Here is a 24,485-nt window from a genome sequence, read left to right on the forward strand (position 1 = left end):
CAGGGTTTGCCACTGCTGTACTGCAAGGGATCCTAAATACACCATAATCTACTTTTATCCTCCTCCCCTAGTTGGCTATGGTATTCTACCCACTTGTTATGACTGCAGATGCATCCATGAAGGACATAGTACAGTTTTGTACCTACCATAAATGTAGATGTCCGAACTGGATAGCATCTGCAGTCAGGATTACCCTCCCTCCTTCCCCTCTTTGGTACTCCTAGGGTGTTAGTCTTTTATGGTGTATTTGTTTGTATATATGTACATATATGCTTATTGTTGTGTTTACCTCTATCTATTTGGAAACATTGGCATCTATCCAAATTTTAGCCTGCAAGAGGGCTACTGGCATCTGGGGCAAGAAACACTGAGGAAAATGGCGTCGGCTGATGCTTTTATACCCGAAGACCAACAGAGATGACGTCGGGTGGAGTGCGACATCAGCCGAAGCCGGACCCGGACTTTGGAATCCGGCCGACTGCAGGGCTGCCTGACGACAGGACAACCCACTTGTTATGACTGCAGATGCTATCCAGTTTGGACATCTACATTTATGGTAGGTACAAAACTGTACTTTATCCCTCATCAATCCCTGGAAGCTTTTATACCTTATCCCACACCTCTACATAGCCTTCATACCTTACCCCACAACTCTACAAACCTATCTCCTAAATTCTCACTCTTACTGATAGTTTTTTTTTCTTGGCATTTCTTTTACTACCTGGCTCTACCCGCTCCATTCGCCCTGCGGGCTCACTCAGTTCCCCTACCCCCAATTCCCACCCACCCCTAGTGGTCCTAGCCATATACTTCTGTAGCCATACCCCCTCCCATTCTTATCCTATCTCTTACCTCGACTACTTAACAGCCCTTCTCCTAACCGCTACAATTCCTTAATTAAGCTAATTATCTTTCTTGGTCTACTCCATAATCTCTCCACACCACATCCTGTATTGCTTATAGTTTACATCTGCTACATCCACCTTTATTTTACTTTATTGTACACTTCTTCCCTCAACCTACTCAACCCTCTTATAGCACTCTCTCCTTCTCCCACCTTTAGTTTTACTTACTACACTCCTTCCCTCAATATACTCTAACTCCTTATCTACATATCCTAATGGCCCCAACACACAAGTCTATATTCATAAACCTACTACTCTTAACTACAACTCTTGCTTCTCTTACAATACCATACACACTAACCTTCTTTGAACATTTTTCTCTTCCTGAACAACACCACCCCTACCAGCAAACTCTACCAATTTCTCGCATAAACTTTCTCAACCACAATAACATAACCTCCACCTCTATCTATATATTACCAAAATACCATACTTATTTCCTTATAAAAAAAAAAACAAACAGTTACTACAAAATCCTTAAGTTTGTACAATATCCTCAACAACACCCCCTATTAGATGGTGATATTCATCCAAACCCTGGCCCCAATACTGATATTCCCAATAACCTACACAACCTAACATCTCCTGCTATCACTACCTTAACTAGACCATCTAATTCCCTCCTGATAGCTCACCTTAACATCAGTAGCATTAACAATAAAATTACCCACCTACATGCACTCTTAGATGTGCACTCATTCGATATTCTCTGTATTACAGAGACATGGCTAAAGCCCTCAACTCTGGACCAGGAGATTACCCCTCCTGGATATAATATCCTGAGATGTGACCGTAAAACCAAAGAGGGTGGAGGTATATCCATTTTGTATAAATATGAACTCCAAATTTCACCCTTCAATGCGCTCCTACCCTCAGATATCAGTTCAGAAACCCTTACTGCCAAACTTCAAATCAACAACTCCAAATCTATCTTATTTGCACACATCTCCCCCCTGGAAATAATATCAATACTCTTGAAAACTTACTTAGTTACCTGTCTCTACCCACCTACCTTAGGAAACCATTGCATTAGGTGACTTTAATATAGACTGGGCTACCTGTAGTTCCCCTTATCCTACCAATCACATAAATCTTTATGGATTCTCACAAATTATAACCACTCCAACTAGAATCCATAAGTCAAGCAGTAAGGAAACCACCCTAGACTGGATCCTTATCAATAGCCATCTTGATACTTATAAACCAGGTACCCTCCCTGACGATATCAGTGACCACATGCTAACCTACATTATTAAACAAAGAATCCATAGCCCAATTACTAATGATTTTAAAACCTCCCGCTCCAAAAAAATTTTTAATCCAGAGAACTTCCTAAATGAACTGAAAGCATGTGACTGGTCACCAATGTCTCATCTTCAACTTGATGAAGCAGTGACCTACTTTAACACTAGATTCCTTCAAATTCTAGATTACCACACCCCCTACCGCTCTTCCTGAATAAGGACCAAAATTGCCCCCTGGCTCACAAAACAAACTAAGCAAAAGATCCTCCTCAGAAATAAAATTTGTACCAAATGGAGTCTCCAAATGTCCATCAGATCACCTTTACTTTAAACAGTTAAGAAATGCCACTAAGAAAGATATTCTCAGAGACAAAAAATAATACTACCTTCACCTCCAACAAAAACCACAAAAATTCTGGTCAGGCATAAACAAACTTCTTCAGCCAGGGCACTCTAAAACTCCTGCCCCTTCAGGATTTAACCATAATAACTCTAACCAGATTCCTGATGCCTTTAATAACTACTTTACTGAAGCCATTCAAACCCTAGCCAATACTTTACCACCTAGTACCACTACCCCGTTAAATACCACTAAGAGTCCATCTCCATCCTTTTAAATACAGCCTGTACCTACATCCCTCATTTGCAACCTCCTTCAAAAACTAAAACCGTGAACCCCCTCTGCTGACTGTCTTCCAGCTGAATACCTGCAAATTGCAGCAAAAGCCATTGCCTATCCCATCTCCATCCTTATAAATAGAACAATTTTCGAAAGCAAAATCCCTTCCATATGGAAAGTATCCCACATCATCCCTCTACAATAAAGGTGGGTCATCTACTGAGCTCTTCAACTTTCGGCCTATCGTCTTACTCTCTCCAATAGCTAAGCTAATGGGAAAATGCATACACAGACAACTACTTGACCACCTTCTCCAAAATAATCTACTTGCCAACTAGGCTTTAGGCCATTCCATAGCACAACTGCCCTACTATTCTTTTCTGACTCCATAAACAAAAATCGTAACAACAACACTTTTTCCTCTGCACTATTTATTGACCTTTCAAAAGCCTTTGATATGGTGAACCGTAATATGCTTATAGACATACTAAAAGCCCAATCACTTGATCCACAAGCATTACAATGGTTTAAATCCTATCTGGAAAACAGACAACAAGCAGTAATTTGGGATAATAATATTTCTACTTCCCTCCCTGTGAGCATTGGAGTACCGCAAGGCTCTGTTTTAGGACCTCTACTCTTTTAATTGTTTATTAACGATCTACATACCAAAATTCTTTAAGCCACCTGCATACAATATGCAGATGACTCTACTTTAATTTGTTCAGCCATGTCCATAACCTCTCTCCAGTCCCTCACCCAAACAGTGTTTAACAGTGTTGAAAATTGGTTCATGCAACACTGCCTCCTCCTGAACCCCAAAAAAACAAAATTACTGCTCTTTGCTCCTCCTCATAAGTCACCTCAACTGCACTTCACAATAATCTCTAACAATGCAACTAACATATCCCCAGACACTACAACCCGTCTACTGGGAGTAACAGTTGATAACAACCTTAGCTATGATGTCCACATTAATTCTACAATAAAGTCTGTCAACAAAAAACTAGGCACCCTTTACAGAATCAAACCCTTCCTTACCCCTTCAGCCAGAATGACTATTGCCCAGACCCACTAAGCTCTACCCTGTTCTATGCTTCTGCAATATATACCAATCTATCTAAAAACAACCTCACCAAACTTTCCACCAGTTACAATAACATAGCCAGATTTGCTACTGGCACCCCCTTTAGAACTCACCACTGTCTCAACCTCAAACAACTGGGATGGCTAGAACTGCAGAACCAACTACTCTTGTCAACAACTTGTTATTACCCAAAAGATCCTTTACCATCGTAATAATACCCCTATCCTCACTAATCTGATTACACCCTACAAAAATCTTGCAACACTATGCTCAGCTGATAAGCTTCTAGTTTCCACTATTAAATCAAAAAAGAAAGCTGGGGACTCGCTTTTCACCAACATAGTAGGTAAAAACTGGAACCAGCTTCCTACTGAACTTTCCACTCTTGCTTCCACTCTTCTTTTTAAAAAACATCTTAAAGAATATCTTAAAACTCACTGGCTTTGTCCCTGCTCTAACCCTGACTGATATCTCATTCCTCTTCTTGCACTCTCTATACTTCTCTACTGTACTGCTCTAAGACGCCTATCTGTAATTAATAATTTCCTTCATAGTACTAAAAAAAAAGTATGTTTTTGCTCTCTGTATTTGATCTTAGCTTAAACCTACTAATTGACTCTACAATTTTGTTCTGACCAGTGTTGCCAGTGTACTGTAATTCACTTGACTATTACTATATATTGTATTCTTTATCACTGCTTATGCTTGGAGCTTTTCTCCCCGGGCCTCTGCTGAAAATGGACATATATCCAGTTAGACTAGCCTGGTAAACAAATGTAAATAAATAAAAATAAATAAAATGGCATGGCTGTTTCCATTCATTTTTTAAACCTATACAAGTCTTGTGTAGAACTGCACAGTTGGCAACCACCTTGAGCTTTGTGTTGTGAATCTGTATTCTTAGAAATAAAAATAAATCTATTTTTTAACTAAAGAATTCTAGGAAGTTTACAGTGTATGGAGAGGTATGACTGTTGTCTTTCAAGGGTTTATCTATTAAGAAAGGGTTGAGCATGCTCTGAACATCTGCCCTTTCCTAACGGGAGAGAGAGCACGCACAGTACTTGGAGACAGTGCTTTGCCATCTCCTGGTTCAGATCAGTATTTCAGTCTGCTACTAGGTCATATGTTGAAGTGGCAGCAACAAGATATTTAAAAAGCACCTGTTCTGGTGTACTGGTGTCCTCTTGTTCAACAGCCCCATTAATAGTCCAAGGGTCCTTAGATTAGCAAAGGATAAGTGCTTAGAGGTAGGATATTTACTGGTTTCTGACAGTCATGTCAGAATATTTTCTTGTAGTAGTGGGAGTATGCAGTGGTGCGTGATGTGAAGCCTGCCTGAGTCGAACATTTTAAAGGTGAAACAATGAGTTTTGTAAATCAAACATTTTTTCTTTCATTAATGGGTTTGCACTTTGTGTCAAGGCTCACATTTTCAGGTCTCGCACTTTTGAAATGGAGTACTGTGAACCATGTACAGCTGAAAGATGGTTGAGTAAGGTGAAATGGATAACTCTGGAAGTTGCGTTTTGTGCTCCCAACTCAACATAAAGAACCCAAGTAACATACGAATGGCAGTAACTTGACCAAGTTTCTTATTGTTCAATTTGCAGGAAGAGAGATTTTGAGATGGATTACATTACTACCAAGCAAAACAAGGCAATGTGTATGTTGGCTGTTATTTGTATGCCATAAGCATTTCCTAAGATACTGAGAAAATTTAGTGGAAGAAGGTAGGCATCCTTTCTCCCAGGTGGGGAAAAGAAACTTTACACAACCCATTCCCACCAAAAAAAAAATGGTGAAGCTGAGAGACTTGAATTCTTCTGTCAGTGCATTTTCTACATTTTCATATTCTCTCTGTTTTTAAATTTAAGAAAAATCTTCTCTTTTCTTTAATAAAGGCTTTAATTTTTTTTCAGATATGCCAATATTTGGTCATTATCCAGCACATGATGATTTCTTCCTGGTGGTATGCACACTCTGCAACAGACTTGTAAAGCCTCAGGCAATTCAGGCACATTATGGTAAGTGTTTCATATTTCACACAGTTGAGTAAAGTGCTTTTTACTACTTTAATTTGAAATGCTTTGTCACTCATAACACTTCTGATGTAAGCAAAAATCTATCTTTTTTTTTTTTTTCTTTACACTTGTATAGATACATGCATGTTCACATACTTAGCAAAATCCCTGTTATCCAGGACTCAAGCAGCCGGCATATGAGCCAATCAAAAATCCCAAAGGGGATCCTCTTCTTTTCAATGTGGAACAGCCTGCTGTTCATATTGAACAGAAGAGGCTCCCCTTCGGGATTTTTGATTGACTTGTATACCGGTATATGAGCCAATCAAAAATCGCAAAGCATTTCTCAAGCAATATATGTGTGAGTGTGTGTATCTATATATGTGTGCATATCTCTCTCTCTCTATATATATATATATATATATATATATATATATATATATATATGTGTGTATATATATATATATATATATATATATATATATATATATATATATATATGTGTATATATGTGTATGTATGTATGTGTATATATATATATATATATATATATATATATATATATATATACACACAACACACACACTGGATATAAAAAGTGTACGCACCCTGTTAAAATGCCAGGTGTTTGTGATATGAAAATATGAGACCACAATAAATAATTTCAAAATCCCACCTTTAATGTGACCTGTAACCTGTACAATTCAATTGAAAAACAAATCTTTTTTTTTTTTGGGGGGGGATTTAAAAAAATAAAAAACTTACAATAAACTGGTTGCGTAAGTGTGCACACCCTTAAACTAATACTTTGTTGAAGCCCCTTTTGATTTAATTACAACATTCAATCTTATTGGTTACATACCTGCCATCAATTAGAGTCTCTGATTAACCCCAAATAAAGTTCAGCTGTCCTAGTAGGATTTTCCTGACATTTACTCAGTTGTCTGCTACAGCAAAAGCCATGGTTCGCAGAGAGCTTACAAAGCATCAAAGGTTTCTCATTGTTGAAAGGTATCAGTCAGGAGAAGTGTAAAAAAAACATTTCCACAACATTGGATATACTGTTGGTAACAGTGAAGACAGTCATCAAACTGGAGAAAATATGGGACAACAGTGATGTTGCAAAGAACTGGACATTCCTCCAAAATTGATGAAAAGACAAGACAAAAACTGGTCAGGGAGGCTGCCAAGAGACCTACAGCAACACTGAAGGAGCTGAAGCAATTTCTGGCAAGTAGTGGTTGTGTGCTACATGTGACAACAATCTACTGTATTCTCCATATGTCTGGGCTATGGGTTAGGGTTGTAAGATAGAAGCCTTTTCTTACACAGAAAAACATCCATGCCCAGCTAAAATTTGCAAAATAATACATCAATTCTCCGAAAAACATGTGGGAAAATGTGTTATGGTCTCATGAGACCAAGGTTGAACTTTTTGGCCACAATTCCAAAAGGTACATTTGGCGCAAAAACAACACATTTGATGTTGTTAATCATCTTCCCATTCATCACTGGTTGGTTCGGTTCCAAGCCCTCGAAACTGAGTCAGGCTAATACCAAGCTCACGTACACCAAAAACTTTCGAGCTAAGCTGCTACCCACAATGCCCTTCTCCCAGTTACCTCAAATCTCTTTTGCTGTGCAGCCATATAGCAGAGTTTCACCAAGCTCTCCAGCTAACAAATTTTACTGTATTTTGAAACTTTTTCCTGTCTTAACTCTTTTTCTCTAGCCTATTTCTCTATCTAGCTCTACCCATTGGGTATTCTTTATACCATCGTTGGTAACGCCCTCTCCTACCCTTGTGGTATAGTTTGATACCATCATTAGTATCTACCTTTTCTACTTCTTTTATTTACTTTCTAGCAGTAATTAGTTTTCCTTTTGTGTACTGGATATGTCTGAGAAAAAAGGGACTTTGGATGTTCAAGCATTGCACTTCTTGCAATGGCAGACTCCCCAGCAGCGACTTACATGATGATTGTATTTATTGTCTGGGGGTTTCCCACCTTTCTGTGAAACTTCCTTGTCAGATTTATTTGAGTTTTAGTCAGCGGATGCTGAATGAGAGGAAAAAAAAACAAACTTAAGGCCTGTTATTCTCACCTGTCTCAGAGGCCCTTTCTGTGTCGGAGGTCTCAACCCCCCTCCAGTGAAGGACAAAAAACGTCCACATTCCGATCCCTCTTCACCAGCTGGTGATAAGGGCAAGTCCCACAAACCTTCTACTGAACACAAGATTGTTTCCTCTGCTCTGAATATTCCTGTTGCTTCTGTTCCGAGCTCAGCTCGAGTTGCCTCTTTGGACTTGACGATAACTTAGACATCTGCGCCACTTTTGGCACCAACATCTACGGCACCAGTCATAACTACTGTAACAACTACGGCTCTGACCTTATTATCTTAGTCTCGGCACCAACTTCACCTTTCACCACACCAAGGATGGTTCTGACGATTCCCTTGGAGCCGATAATTACCTCCGCTCCGAGTGCCTCCTTGGCACAGATCCCTTTCTCAACACAGTTAGTTCCTCTATTACCTGTTTCTAAGTTAGTCTTCGGTGCCGACAATTCAAACACCACGGACCCAGTACTCCCCCTCATTGGACCCGTTCTTAGGCCAGGCTTGTAGCCCTTTTCTAGACCGGCCTTACTCTCCTTCTGGAGTGTCTATAAGGTCCACCAGGAATTTGTCTGAATTCGATGTGGTGCGCTTGCTGGACCAGCTGTTGACAGCCAGGAGGATAACAAACTTTCCTAAGATTCATCCCACTTCGAGGTTCGGGTCTACTGCTCCCAGGACTCCCACTTATACTCCTCCCTCATATCCATTGGTTCTGAGGCCCATAGCTCCGACGTCCTTGGTTGGAACCCTTTTTCTCAGTGCCGACAGTGACCCTTTGGGTTTCGGTTCCATCGGAACTGTCCCTTCCTCAGTCTCATGGTTGGGGGGGTGGAACCCTCGGTTCTGAGCATGGTTCCAAGCTTTTTATCCGTTCCATCCTCAAATATGGGGGCAACGCCTGTCCCGATCTTGCTTGAGGCTCCATCCCCGGGAGCGGGTCTGACGGAGCGGAGTGTGACCTCTGTTCAGAGATTCTTACTCTGTTCCGGGCTCCCATTCCTCTTCGGGCAGGCCTGCTTTCCAGGTGATGGAGAGGGTACTTGCTTCTGGAAATGCTCCTCCTACATTGGATCTTCCACCTGCTCCCTCTGAGCTACAGCTACCACGGGCCACCTCCCCAGGACACTGAGCACAAGCCTCATGAACCTCAGTTCAGGGTAATTTTCCTTAAGATCCACACAACTTTCTAAACCACGAATTAAGCACAAAAACACAAATCCAAGCACTTTTTACCAGTGTTTCTTTCTTTCTTTATTAGCTCTCGATCTGGTACCTCGGCCTTTCGCCTTCAAGGATCACAGAAAGTGTATGCTTCACACATCTTTTTATACAAATGCATACACATTCAATAAGCAATTAGCACAAACCGCTTATCCAATTATACAATTATTCAATTTTAACAGCTGAAATCAACATATCAAATTCATCACACTTTACTAAAAATATTATTATTAATATTCATAAATATATCTATTTTTCTACAATTATATAATAAATTCATATGTTTAAATGCAAAATTATTAATAACAAAATCAGTATATGAACAGAAATAAATTATTTTTTCTATTATTTATTTCTTTTTTTCTTTATTTACTATTTTAATCAGATCTAAATAGCCAGTTCTAAATTTAATCCAAAGGGCTTTAAAGTTCCAAATTTTAAAATCATCTTTGTCTCTAGTTCAAGTAACTTATAAAGGTAATCATTCCCTCCCATGGAAAAGGGTTTCCCCAAAACACAAAATGTAAGACAATCGGGGGAACCACCATGTTTTTGAACAAAATGTTGGGCCACAGGACTACTTTCACTATGATTTCTGATGTCTTTTAAGTGTTCCAACACATGAATTCTCACCATTCTTTTGGTTTGCCCAATATACCAAGTATCTAAACATGAACAACTTAATGCATACACTACCCCTATAGATTTACAGTTAAAATGAAATTTAGGATAAAAAGAAATTCCATTGATAGTATTCACATTCCTTACTCTATTACATAAGCTACAAAATCCACATGGAAAAGTGCCAAGGGTCATGTTACCTATTTCATTCTCTTTCAAAAAGTTAAAATTTAATAACTCTTTTAAATTCTTTCCTCTTTTATATGAGAAAGTAATATGCTTTGGGAATAAATGACCAGTTTTATCATCTTCTGTATTTAAATACCAATATTTTATTACTATTCTCCTTATTTCATCTGAAAAGGGAGAAAATTTAGTCACAAAAAACAATTTTCCTAGATCAGTGTCTTCAATACATTCTTTAATTGCCACTTGTTCCTTGGTATATTTTACTTTCTTATGGCTACATAGCCCCTCATAAATTTCCCCAAGAACTTTCTTTTTACACTTTAATAAATTTTCTTTATCATAACCTTTCTCACTTAATCTCATCTCCACATTATTCAATTCACTTTCTCTCTCTCCTAGGTCACTAGTGTGATTTAATATTCTTTGAAATTCACCTAAGGGTAGCGACCATATTAGATGTCCCGGATGCATGCATATAGGAACATATTTACTGCTATATTTTATTAAAAGGTCTAAAACCTATTTTATCTATATCACTATATAGCATCACATCCAAAAAGTTGATTTTTTCCTTACTAAAGTCATACTCAAAACTTAGTCCATTACTATTTAAAGTCTCAAAAAAAAATCAAGAAATTCATTAATTTCACCCTTACAAATCATAATCAAATCATCAATAAAGCGTTTATATAATATAACATTATTCTTGTAGAAAAAGGTAGAATAAATAAATTTCCTTTCAAAGTATCCCAAATAAATAATAGCATATGAGGGAGAAAACGCAGCCCCCATAGCTGTCCCCTTTAACTGCAAATAAAATTCATTGTTGAAACTAAAGTAACTGAGTTAAACAAAACTCCAAATGATTAATTATATACGTAGTCCTGGGTCCATCTCCTAACATTTCCATAATTGCTTCCAAGCCCCATCTTGTACTGATATTTGTATAAAGTGATTGTCACCCAATAATAATCTTGGCACCACTTCACTTGGGAAATTGCCTCTAATAACTCTTGTGTATTAGCAATGTGTGCAGTTACCTTATTCAAATATTTCTTTATATGAAAGTCCAAAAAAGTATTAACATTACTCAAGAGCGAGCCTATGCCCGATACTATCGGTCTACCCGGACATTTATGTATTTTTGGTAGGGCATAGAAAATAGGTGTTCTAGGTTTCTTAATAAACAATTTAGAGACATCCTTTCTATCAAAAAATCCAAGATGTTCCCCTCGCTCCAAAAGTGCTAACAATTCATCATTAAATTCCAGCGTTGGGTCCTTTCTTAACCGCTTATATTCAAAACAGTTATTTAACAATTCAGTCACCATTTCAGAATATTGTAATTTATGCAGAATGACCCAATTTCCACCCTTGTCAGCACATTTAAAAATGTAATCTTTTTTTAAACATCAAATTTTTTAGGGCCATCCATTCCTTCTTACTCAAATTATACTGCTTTTTACTCTTGTCAGATTTATTAACAATTAGTGATATTTCCTTAAATACCACTTAAAAAAGCATTAATCACAGGCACCTTCATATTGGGTGTAAATTTACTATCAGATACTATATGTGGCAATGTTAGTTTTCCATACCCAGTGTTAAAAGAATCAAAAACAGTTGTTGCCCCATCAACTTCATCTTCTATTTCCACATTGCCATAATCATAAATAGATAAATTTAACAATTCATCAATTTCACAATTTTCATCACTTTCAAAGTTACTCACTTCTAAAGAAACATTTTCAGTATTATTAACCATTTTATCATGAAAGAAAATTTTTAAATACAACTTCCTAATGAAAGCTTTCAATTCTAAATATATATCTCTTATAGAAGGAAAATACGTTGGCACAAATTTACAGCCTTTTAGTAAAACAGCTTTCATATCATCATTCAGAAGCAAATTAGATTAACAACAAATAAAGTCCGTGTGTCATATTGACTCACTGTATTATCATTTGAAACGATTCCTGCCCTTGCGACCGTTCCTTCCCCGATTACTTTTGTTATTTTGAAAGGAATTGTCAGCCCTTACATGAGTTGACGAGTTGTTCGTATTCTCATTTTCTGTGCTGGTACGACCATTAGAGTCCAAAAAAGTTACATTTTTACCAAAAGAAACAACTGTCTCTTGTTCAACTGAAGACGCTGAAGTGTTCCGCTGTTTCTGCACGCCTCTTCTAACCTTTGACCTACTACGTGTAGTTTCGCGTTGCCATGGAAACAAGATTCCAGTCTCATAATCCTTCATGTCACATACTAACTTATTTCTTTTCCGTGACATATCATTTTCAAGTTTCGAAATTTTTTCATTAATCTTTGAGAACTGTGTCTTAAAGCAGGATTCCCCCACCACCTCATCCTGCAAATGCAGTATCTCAGTTTTAAGTTTCTCATGTGTCCTGGAATTATGTTTCACCAAAATATGAAGCCATTTGGTGGTACACTCAAGTGAGGCTTTTTTCCATTCATCGAAGAGGTCTTGTTCCTCTTCTAAAACATCAGCCGCTGGTAGTCTATCTATTCGCAGCCCCCTTGGTGTAATGTTTAAATTAATGTATTTTTCAAGGAGTCGGGTGTCAAGAAACAAGGCAATTTCTTTTGTCATTAACCTCTCAAGTTGTTGGAAACGATCATTAATTTTCCTTCAGAGTCTTCTTCAGACATAACTAAGGAACACCCTTGGTAGAAGGCATGTAAGAGGAAACACCTTGACTCTCTGGAGGTGTCTCTCACAGAGGATATGGACTACGATGATGGGGAATGGTCCCCATGGTCACTCCATTACAATGTTTCTTTTGGCGACATCCTGGAAGTATTGAAACAGAGGGGTGGCTGGAAGCCCTCCAACCCTTCCATGGAGGAGTCCGTCTTTCTGCAGGCTTTCTGCTTTCGGCCTTCTACTTCTTGGGTGACCCCACCTGCCGATGAGTTAGTCCAGCTCGTCGTGCAGCGTGCATGGAAGAACCCTGATTATATTGAGGCTATTCCTCGTTGACCAGACAAGATTCTTTCCCCACCAGAGGAACATCCCCATTGGTCTAAAGGTTTGCCAGTAGATGCTATGGTGGTGGTGGTGGCAGCCACTAAAAAGGACCTTGCGGAGGAAAGTCCTACTGTCCACCTGCCCAGCAGAGAGTCCAGGGCTGTGGACAGACTAGGGAAGCGAGTTTTTGCCTCAGCGACCTTTGCAGTTAGGTCTCTGAATTACTTGGCACATTTCACGAAGCTCCAAAGGGATTTGATCACCGAACTTTCTGGAGCCCTCACTGGTCAAGTCTTTGATGGGGCATGGGGCAAGGTTGCCTCTCAACTTGCCACCTTTGAGTTTATCTCCAATTCGTCTGTGAGGTTGATCTCCCATGAAACCGAAGGGTCGGCTAGAGCTGCAGTTTCAGGCGTAGTCATAAGACGTCATGCCTGGATAATGCTCATCTGTGACTCCTTCAAGTCCTCCTTTCTGAATGCCCCTATTGAACCATCGTCCTTGTTTGGTTCTAAAGTAAGGGACACACTGGCCAGATGCAAGCAGGATGGAAAGACCTCATCTGCCATTGGCAAGCCTCAACTTTCTTTTTCCAGGAACCAGAGGAGTGGGAAAATATGGCACAAAAAATCTCAAGGTGCTTTCCACAACGCACATGGTGAGGATTCCCCCAGAGGCAGAGAGGGTTCCAATGGTGGAAGACGCCCTTTTAGGGGCAGAGGGGGTACCCGAAATCAAGACTCCAGGGGATTCGTTCTCTGGGCGGTCTTATCAACATTCCTGAAGCGTTGCCCGATTGCTTTCCTCTGGAAGCAGTCGGGCCTCATTTTTCTCTGCACCAAACTGCCTGGCACTCTGTTACAAACAATTGGTGGGTGCAGAGAATAATCTCCAGAGGCTATTACATCCCTCTAATATAATGCCCAAAACCTACAAAGAACCTTCCTGATGTTCCACCCAGCCAAAGGGAAGAAGCGGCTTCAAAGATAAGAAAGCTGTGTTAAAAAAGATTCATCCAGCCAATTCCCCCAGATCAATGCAGATCCAGTTTTTACTCAAGATTCTTTTTGTACCAAAAAAGATCGGGGACTGGAGACCTATTTTGGATCTCAGCCACCTAAACAAGTCAGTGGTTAAAACCAAATTCTGCATGGTCACTGTACAATCCATTCTCCCTTTTTTACGGGAGGATGTTTGGATGTGCTCGATAGACCTCTGGAGCGGATTACTACATCAAAATGGACAATCACTCCACGAGTCTCCTTCGCTTCCAGCTAGGAGCTAATCATTACCAGTTCAGAGCCCTGCCATTCGGTTTCTTGATGGCTCCCAGTGTGTTCACGAAATGCCAAGCAGTGGTGACAGCTCATCTGAGACTTCAGGGATTCCAGGTGTTTCCATATTTAGACGATTGGCTCCTCTCCTCCCCCACCAAGCATCTCCTAACCATAGCCCTCCTCTACACTTTCTAACTGGCAGAGTCTCTAGGCATCACAGTCCATTGGGAAAAATCCAATCTACAACTTTACTCAACAGTTGGAATTTATAGGGGCAGTTTTTAGTACTCGAACAAACCTGGTATCTCTTCCTGCTCACAGGCTTCAGAGGTTAAGATTACAAGTGCAAGTGATACTCTGCCAAAGAAAGGTGTCAGCAAGAGAAGTTCTCCAGGCTCTGGGGTCTGTGGCTTCAGCCCTTCTGATTGTTCCTCTGGCAAGATTACATATGAGATTGTTACAATGGCTCCTTTTGTCCCAGTTGTTGGCAAATCTTCACCCCCTAAACTCTTGGATCCTCATCACCAATTCCTGCAAGCAAGATCTTCTTTGGTGGATGAGGCCAGATGAAAATCTTGGGTGTCGCCCCTTCCCGATCCCTCAACCCATTGCCATGGTGACCATGGATGCTTCCCTGATAGGGTGGGGGGGCCATTTTCAGGGAAAGACCGTCCAAGGCACGTGGTCTAGCTTAGAGGCCAACTTTGCATATCAATGTTCTGGAGTTGGCGTTGCAGGCACTACATCCACTCCTTCCACCGGGAACGATTACGAGTCAGACAGTATATCAGTAGTCTGGTACATAAACAAGGAGGGACCAAATCCTGTCCCCTGTGTCGACAGGCCATGAGAATTTGGCAGTGGGTGATACCTTCCAGCTGTTTTCTTATAGCAATGCATATCCCGGGGAGCTCTAACAGACAGGCTGAGCAGATGCATCCTCCTTCCACACAAGTGGTCTCTCAATCTGAACGTGACAGCAGAAATTTTCAGCTGTTGGGGCCAGCCTTGCTGCAATCTTTTTGCTTCCCCTTCAAACTGCAGCAAAAATAAAAAATAAATAATAAAAAATAAATAATAAAAAATAAATAATAAAAAATAAATAAAATAAATAAAAGAAAACCAGTTTTATTTGTGACTAAGCGCTTTCACCTTCAAATCCTAGGCATCATCAGAGTCACTAAACATGCACATCACTTTCTTTTTATAGTAAAATACACATGACATCAGACATATAAAAACTCAATCGTTGCAATTCTGGTTTAAAATCCTGTGCAGTATAATTGTATTAAATATAAAACCTGTATTAAACATGTTAAAAGTACTAAAATGATTTGTAAACCACCCTTTTGACATAATTAAAGAACACACACTGGCTGAATTAAATATTAAAAGACTTCCATTTAAGGAGGGGTACAATAAAAATATTGTCATTAATACCTGGAGAATTCTTAACATTTAATGTCAGTTTCCATTTTGTTTCTCCAAGTTCTAAAATCACCTTAGTATTGCCACCTCTTTCCCTTTTCTTCACGATGTCAATAATGAAAATAAGAAACCTCTTAAAATTCTGACATATGACAGAATGTCTATAAAGGGCACTAATTTTCTTATTTTTAATGTCCCTCACATGCTCGGCAATTCTGTCTTTCATTCTCCGCATGGTTTTACCAACATATAGAATGCTGAGCATGTGGAACATGTTGCTAGGTATATAACACTTGTAGTATTACATGTTCCCCTACCAGGACATGACAAAGTGCGGGGATAGCCATCCACAACTACATAAGGGCCATTATTAATATACTTGCAATAATTGCAAGAACCACACTTGTACATCCTAGAGACATGCCCCCTGTCCTGATCTACCTCTCGCAATTCAAGAAGATCCTTGAAATTACTTCCTCTACTGTATGCCACATTTGGTGCTACACCTAACATCTGTTTAAGGTCATCATCAAAGAAATTTTTCCAAGCAGTGTTTAAAATACTGACAAGCCTGGGGCAATCCTAATTATACTTTAATACCATCACATTATTGTCCACCGCATGTTTCTTAATCAGCCACGTTAGATTCTAATGATAAAATCGGTTGATAGAGTGTAGACCTCTTTCTCCATATCTCTCTCTTGGTGTTGAGCAACAATCTGAGTGGATAACCTCTGTTGATAAATATCCCTATGAGTGTGTACAGTTCCTTACTGAAGTCATTATCCTGACTAATCAGCCTAGATAGCCTACATATCTGGCCCTTCACCACTCCACATTTCTGATAGGGAGGGTGACAGCTGTTGTAATGCAACAGTCCATTTGAGTAAGTTGGTTTCCTAAAAATCATGGAGACCAACCTACCATCATTGCTCTTTAACATTATATCCAAATAATCTGTTCAGAACTGTGTCTGTAAGTAAACGACAAATAGTCAGTGCTAGAATCCAAAAAGGCTACAAAATCATCAATTTCAGACATAGGGCCATTCCACAAAATCAGGATGTCATCCAAAAATCTCAACTATTTAACAATCTTAGGCATGTATTTGGATCTAAACACCACTTCCTTCTCCCATTGCAACAGGACCACATTTGCAAAAACTGGAACACATTTCGCTCCCATCGCGACACCTGTGGTCTGGCGATAATACTCGCCTTCAAAAAAGAGGAAATTACTGTTCAGTGCAATTTCCATCAAACTGGTTAAAAAATTAACCTTATCGTTAGGAAGCATGCCAGATCCAATTAAACATTCTTCAAATGTCTTGACACCCTTAACATGTGGAATTACAGAAAATAAATTGATCATATCAATGGCCAAAAAGCTCACATTTTCTAACGTGACAATGTCATGCAGTATCTCCAAACAATGCCAAGAATCTCTCATAATGTGGTCAACATTTTTAATAATAGGATTAGTGTAGTGGTCAGTATAGGCAGCCAAGGGCTCCGTCTTTGAACCCTTGGCAGCCACAATTGGCCTAAAAGGAGGATCATGTACACACTTATGGATCTTAGGAATTCCAAAGATCACAGGGATAACTGGGTCATCCACACTCAATAGGTCAAGTTCAACACCATTAATAACATCCTGTGAAAAAGCGTCAAATAACTCAATATCAATCTTAGAATAAGCGTGGTTGATCTCGTTCAATGAAACTCTAGAATAAGTGGCAGGGTCGTTCAAAATAGTAAACATTTTACAACTATAGTCAACTTTGACATCAGTACCATCCCCCGCCTTTATCCGGTTTCATGAACCTTATTGTTATATCACTTTTTAATTCACTAAAAATCTTTATTTTCTGTCTACTGAGATTGTCATTCCCCATATTGTTGTTTTGTAACTGTGCCCTAAATTCTGATTCACAAAACGACTCAAAAAGTCCAATTTTTCTATGACGGGAAGGAATAAAAGTAGTAGTACTTTTTAGTGCTGGGCGAACGCCCCCCTCATCACTTGAAAATATTAATTTCAGGTTTAAATGTCTTGTAAACAATCTGAGGTTTAAAATTAAAGTGGCAATATCAGTTTTAAGAACAATAAATGCAGCAGCTTCTTTTCCCCAGAAGCAGAGTCACCTTGAGATGCTTTGACTCACGATTGGCCCACAGCTCTCCTGTATGCTTATCCTCCAATTCCTTTGACACCCCTATTTTTAAAGAAAGGAATTCGGTTGAGGTGCAAGGTGATCCTCATTGCTCCATTCTGGCCTTGACAAGTTTGATTCCCCTTCCTCCGGCCTCACCTATTACAACCTCCATGGATCCTGGACGCTCATCAGGACCTAATCTCTCACCCCAAGGGTTGATTCCCCCAATTCTGTCCACTCTCAAGCTGATGGCTTGGTTTCTCTACTTCCATTAGTTGCCAGGCAGGAAATCCTCTCCTCACCTGTTCGATATTATTCTGGCCTCCCATAAGCCATTCACCAAAAAACTCTACAGAGATGAGTGGAAAAGGTTCGCTCTCTGGTCTAAACAACAGATGTTAGACCCCTTCTCGGCTCCTATATCTATTATACTTCAGTACCTTTCTGAGTTTTTTAAGAATGGAGCATCAGCTTCTACTATTCGAGTCCACTTAGCAGCTATCTCCAATTTTCATAACGGTCTAGAAGGCTTTCCACTTATCTCCATCCGCATTTGCAAGACATTTCTCAAAGGAGTTTTCCATAGCAGACCTCCAATCAGGTGGCCTGTAGAGACACAGAATCTCTTTCTGGTATTACAGTCTCTTTCTTTACCCCCTTTTGAGCCTGCTGCAAAATGTGACCTTAAATTTATATCATGGAAATCTCTATTTTTGGTGGCGGTCACATCAGCTAGACGGATATTGGAACTACAAGCCTTATGCATCAAGAGTCCATATTTAATCTTTCATAAAGACAGAGTTTCTCTTAGTACTAATCTTTCTTTTCTCCCCAAAGTGATTTATCTGTCAACCAGTCCATTGAGCTCCCAGTGTTTTTTCCCAAATTATTCCAATAAAGGAGAATATTGTCTACACTCATTGGATGTACATAGACAATTACGTTATTACTTGGAAAGGACTAAATCTTTCCGCAAGTCGAATCAACTTTTCATCTCCTTCTCTGGACCAAAAATGGGATGTGCCATATCAAAAGTCACTATCAAAATGGCTCAGAGATTGTATTACTTTTTCATACTCACAAGCAAATGAGCCTAAACCTGTTAATATCAAAGCTCATTCAACAAGAGCCATAGCAACTTCAGTTGCTTTTCACTTCAGAGCTTCTATGGATGACATTTGTGCAACAGCCATTTGGGCTAAACCCCATACTTTCATCAAACATTACAAATTGGACATAGTCTTCAGGTGAAGAGCAGCCTTTGGCTCAATGGTTCTCAGGAATGTTCTTCCATAAGGGCCACCCAGGTTTTCAAGTAGCTTGGGATTCTGTCCCATCAGTGATGAATGGGAAGATTAACAACATCAGATAAAAAAGTCATGTCTTACCATAATGTTCTATCTGTGTTGTTGATCGTCTTTCATTCATCACATCCCACCCTCCGTCCCCCACCAAAGGCTCCTGGTGGATCTTATGAGTCCTTGTGGTGTTTTTAGGGTTTCTGCGCAGAAATGGCCTCAGCTTTTCCATCTATATATGTAAGCATGCAAACTCGATCTGAGGTAACTGGGAGAAGGGCATTCTGGGTAGCAGCTTAGCTTGAGAGTTTTTGGTGTATGTGAGCTTGGTATTAGGCTGACTCTGTTTCGAGGGCTCGGAACCGAACCCATCAGTGATGAATGGAAGATGATCAACAACACAGATGGAACGTTATGGTAAGACACAACTTTTTTTTCGCATCACCAAAAGAACACCATCCCCACGGTGAAGCATGGTGGTGGCAGTATCATGATTGGGGTTGCTTTTCAGCTGGAACTAGGGGTTTAATCAAGGTGAAGGAATTATGAACAGTTCCAAATACCAGTCACTTTTGCCCCAAAACCTTCAGGCATCTGCTTGAAAGATGAAGATGAATTTCACCTTTCAACATGACGATGACCCCAAGCATACATCCAAATCAACAAAAGAATGGCTTCACCAAAAGAAAATTTAAGTTTTGGAATGGCCCAGCCAGAGCCCAGACCTAAATCCAATAGAAAATCTGTGGGATGACCTCAAGAGGGCTGTGCACAAGAGAGACCCTCGCATTCGAGCAGATTTGGAGCACTTTTGAAAGGAAGAGTGGGCAAATATTGGCAAGTCAAGATGTGCCATGCTGATAGACTCCTACCCAAGAAGACTGAATGCTGTAATTAAATCAAAAGGTGCTTCAACAAAGTATTAGTTTAAGGTTGTGCACACTTATGCAACTAACTTATTTTACGTTTTTTATTTTTTTTCCCCTAACAGATTTGTTTTTTACAATTGAATTCCACAGGTTATAGGTCACATTAAAGGTAGGAAAAGTTTTTAAATGATTTATTGTGGTCTCATTTTTTTACATCACCAAAACATGGTATTTTAACAGGGATGTGTACACTTTTTATATCCACTGTGTATGCATATATATATATATATATATATATATATATATACATATATATATATGTATATATATATATATATATATATATATATATATATATATATATATACATATATATATATGTATATATATATATATATATATATGGGTCCCCTTCAGAATTTCTAATCTTAAAACTTTGAAGCCCATATGTTCGAAGACCATATGTTTGAAGTTTTAAAACTTCGAAATTCTGAACGGGGATTGGCATACAGCGCGGACCAGGAGATTTCCCTTGTCTTCGCTGTAGTGCGATCTCAGAGTTGGTATGTTTAAGTTGCGGGGTGTGTGGTGAGTTGTACACAGTTTATTTGTTGTTTGTGTTTTGCAGGTCTACTGCAAATTTTTGAATATTCAAATGTTCACTCATATGGTCTCGGCCATATGGAATTTGAACATTTGAACGTTCGATCATGTGAAATAGACCCATATATATATATTATATTTGTGTGTGTGTGTGTATGCGTGTTGTGTGTGTGTGTGTGTGTATGCGTATATATATATATATATATATATATATATATATATATATATATATATATATATATACACACATAGATACACACACACACTTGAGTATATCACCAATAGTCATAAGAACTTGGAAATGCATAAAATATCACTGGAAGCCCCTTCCTCTACAGAAATGATCGAAAAACAAATGCGATCAGTAACAAAGTTAAAGTCTCCTAACTTGCAGGCATACCTTGTAGATTGGTACTGTTAAGGAAAGGGCATTTACATGTGTACTAATCCTAAACCAACACTAGACATTGTCAGTAAAATGGGCAGGGGGGGGGCAGCTAGTCGTAAGACTTTTATGCATTAGGTAATATACCTATACACACACACAAATTATTTTTGTTTTATGTATTAGATTGTACCCACACATACCATTTTTACATACTGGATTATGCAACCTATACAACATTTTTTGCTTCATCTCTTAGAGTATGTGAGTTTGTGACTTGGAGGAAGAGATATTAGACTTGTGCTTGGTAACACAGAGGATTATGATGGGATGGCTGATAACCTACTTATTGTGTTCAAGACATGGATACCTGGAAATTAGCCTCTCTAGCTCAAAACTTGAGAATTTCTTAACATCTATGTCAAGAACACGTAATTAAAAGTTATGATTGGAGACCTGGTTATAATTGTTTGTAGTGCATGGAGTTTTGTTTGCGCCATATACTACTAGTAACAGAAAAAAGTGATGTTCTTTGTGTTTCACTGTTGCAGTCATCACACTTGGGTTATCTGCCTGCAGGTAGCTCTGTCAGCCTAAATACCAAAGTCTTGGGATTTCTGCATCGGATGCTGTCGCCTCTTCCATGACGTCAGGTCGTCAGGGGTATAAAACATGCAGCCGCCACCATTACATCAGCTTTTCCTACCGCACGGGAGCCCGAAACAGAAGCAGTTCGCAAGTCCTGGTCAGCCGCTACCTGACATTTTCGAGTTTCAAACCTGAAGTCTTCTAAAGCTAAGTACCCCATTGGGGATTCCTTTTTTGCTCTAATCGATGTCAGAAAAAGTTAACAATTGTCTTGCCTGTAGAAAGCAAATACTTCACAGAGATTTTCCTTCTTACTGCGTCACCTGTTTAGGCCCAGACCATGATGTCCCTCGCTGTCGGTTTTGTGCTTTAACATCCGAACTATTCATCGTCAGGCTGTCTTTGTTGCTAAATTCTTTCGCTGTCGTTATCCATATTCCGAAATGGCTTTGGTAAGCCATCTGACTACCGATCTTCTGAAAAAACTTAAGGATAAAGACAGAGGCAGACTGCATAGGTTCAAAACTGCTGACTATGCTTCCGTTAAGCTAGTGGCCAGTCCACTGGTACACAGTGAGGCACTTCCGCAGCCCTTGATACCCACTTCTACAGATTCCAAGGCCTCTGCTGAGACCCATTCAGAGTCCAGTATGCTGCGAGATGCTTGTTCAATTATAGAATTTGCAGATGTCTCTACCTTGGATGGGTCCAGAGCCGCTATGCAGGCACCGGCTTCTGATGGTGCATTCTGACCTTCCGATGTTCGTATTAAACAGACTACTTCATTTCAGACTAAAATGACCGAGATTCTCAGGCCCAGAGTTCGCACTACACTTAGAAAACTGACGACCAAAGCGCATGCTCAAGATCCCATGCCACAGAAAAAAAATGCTTAGAATGGTTGAAGACCTTATAACTCTAATTAGGAGAAGCCAGCCTTCCCCCTCTAAAAGACAAATAATTGATTTCCCTTCTGATTCAACAGACCATGAGTCCAATGACTCTGATCCCTCTGATTCCCAGGACATACACTTATCTGCCTATGAGGATTCAGATGAAGAGGATTCCATTCCCTCTGCCTCCCCTTCAGAGGACTTTTCTTTTGGTGAAACCTTGCATACCTTGAGAGCATTTCCGCTGGAAATGCCAGGACTACCCATAGTCCAAAAAGAGACTCTGAGAATTTTTAGACTTGCCTCAGCACAGGCCTCTAGATACACCCCGTCCTGGATATTGTAGATGATGTTTTCATGGAATCCAGTCTTACTCCTGATACTTTACTACCAGTTCCTAGAAAGGCTGACAGGTACCAGTTCCTAGAAAGGCTGACAGGTACAAGGTACCTGACTCTCAAATTTTTCTTTAAGAATCCCTTTGTGGATCCAGCGATCATTTCCCAGGGACCTAAAGGTATTAAGGCTACTACAGACAAAACTCCTACCCCTTCGGATAGGGATTTGAGGACTTTGGACAGATGGGGCAATAAAGTTATATATCTCTGCAGCACTTGCCATCAGGGCTTTAAATTGCCAGTTTCACATGTTGAAGTACCAGCAGCATATTATGGAACTATTTAAACAAAAAATGTTGTTGCTTCCAGATTTTGCAGAAAAAGATTTACAAGAGTTAATGCATTCTGCAAACCAAGTCAGTAAACATACTTTGCAGTGTGGTCTTGGTGTCTTAGAAGCATCTTGCAGGGCTGCTGTCACTGGGTCTCTACTGAGAAGGCATGCTTGGATGAAGGAACAAATCTTGCCAGACCATGTCAAAACAAAATTACTAGATGCTGCATTAAACCAGGAACATTTGTTTGGCACAAAAGCAGAAAAGGTTCTTAAAAAGATGGAGGACAAAGCTAAATCTCTGCAAACTGTTAGAGTTCTTACAGGTACAGCCACCTAGATTCAGTAGGCATTGGCCTTCAAAAAACTGGTCCTTTCCAGCCCCTACCAGGTCTTCTCAGCCCAGATCCAGGGGGTAGCAGACAACCAAGGTTACAGTCTCAGGTTACACAGAGATCTAAACAATGGCGTGCTCCCCCTCAAAAACAGGGAGTGGTAAGCCACCCCCTTATGGAAAAAATTCACAATGACTTGTCTATAATCCTTCCCAGCCATGCCCAAGTACTTGCACCCCTAGGAGGAAAACTCGCCCTGCATGCAAACAACTGGATGTCCATTAGCCAGGACCAATGGGTCCTAAACATTGTATCCCAGGGATACAGATTCTACTTCCACTCACTGCCAACCCCAAGCGGGTTGCCAGACCTTCTTCCAAGCCAGTGGGAAGAGGCTGAAAAGCAAGTACTTTCTCTTTTCAGTATCAGGGCTATTCACCCTGTTCCAGTAGAACAAAAAGGGCAGGGTTTCTACTCCAGACTGTTCCTGGTGCCCAGAAAAGAGGGCTCTTGGTGCCCTGTCCTGGACCTGTCCATTCTCAAGACCTTCCTGGTGGTCCCAAAATTAAAAATGCTTACACTACAACAACTGCTTCCTATGCTAGCCAAGGACTCCTGGCTAGTCACCCTAGACCTAAAAGAAGCTTATCTGCACATCCCCATAAGAGAATCTTGCAGGGAATATCTACATATCAGGGCAGGCTCTATGCACTATAAGTTGTCTGCACTTCCCTTTGGCTTATCTACTGCGCCTAGGGTATTCACAAAGTGACTGGCTCCAGCCATTGCATACTGCAGGCAGAGAAAAATTCTAAATTTATCCATACTTGGACGATTGCCTGATTTCAGGCGGACAGTCAGGAATTGCTACTTTAGCACCTGGCATTTGTAAAGAGACTTCTAACTTCTCTGGGGTATACCATCAACGAAAATAAATCACATCTGGTGCCCAGCCA

The 24,485-nt window shown here is 39.8% G+C and overlaps 1 protein-coding gene across 3 annotated transcripts in view; it reads left to right on the forward strand.

The window, feature by feature from the left end:
• Positions 1–24,485, forward strand: part of ATXN7 (ataxin 7) — a 1,461,623-nt gene that overhangs the window by 697,644 nt on the left and 739,494 nt on the right. For all 3 annotated transcript variants that reach the window (XM_044077985.1, XM_044077986.1, XM_044077987.1), the window contains one exon: positions 5,778–5,882. In XM_044077985.1, coding sequence (XP_043933920.1) covers positions 5,778–5,882 — 105 coding nt within the window. The remainder of the gene's footprint in view (positions 1–5,777; positions 5,883–24,485) is intronic.

Source organism: Protopterus annectens, chromosome 7.part0 (genome assembly GCF_019279795.1).
Source record: "Protopterus annectens isolate FY-2018-M chromosome 7.part0, PAN1.0, whole genome shotgun sequence".
NCBI classification, from domain to species: Eukaryota; Metazoa; Chordata; order Ceratodontiformes; family Protopteridae; genus Protopterus; species Protopterus annectens.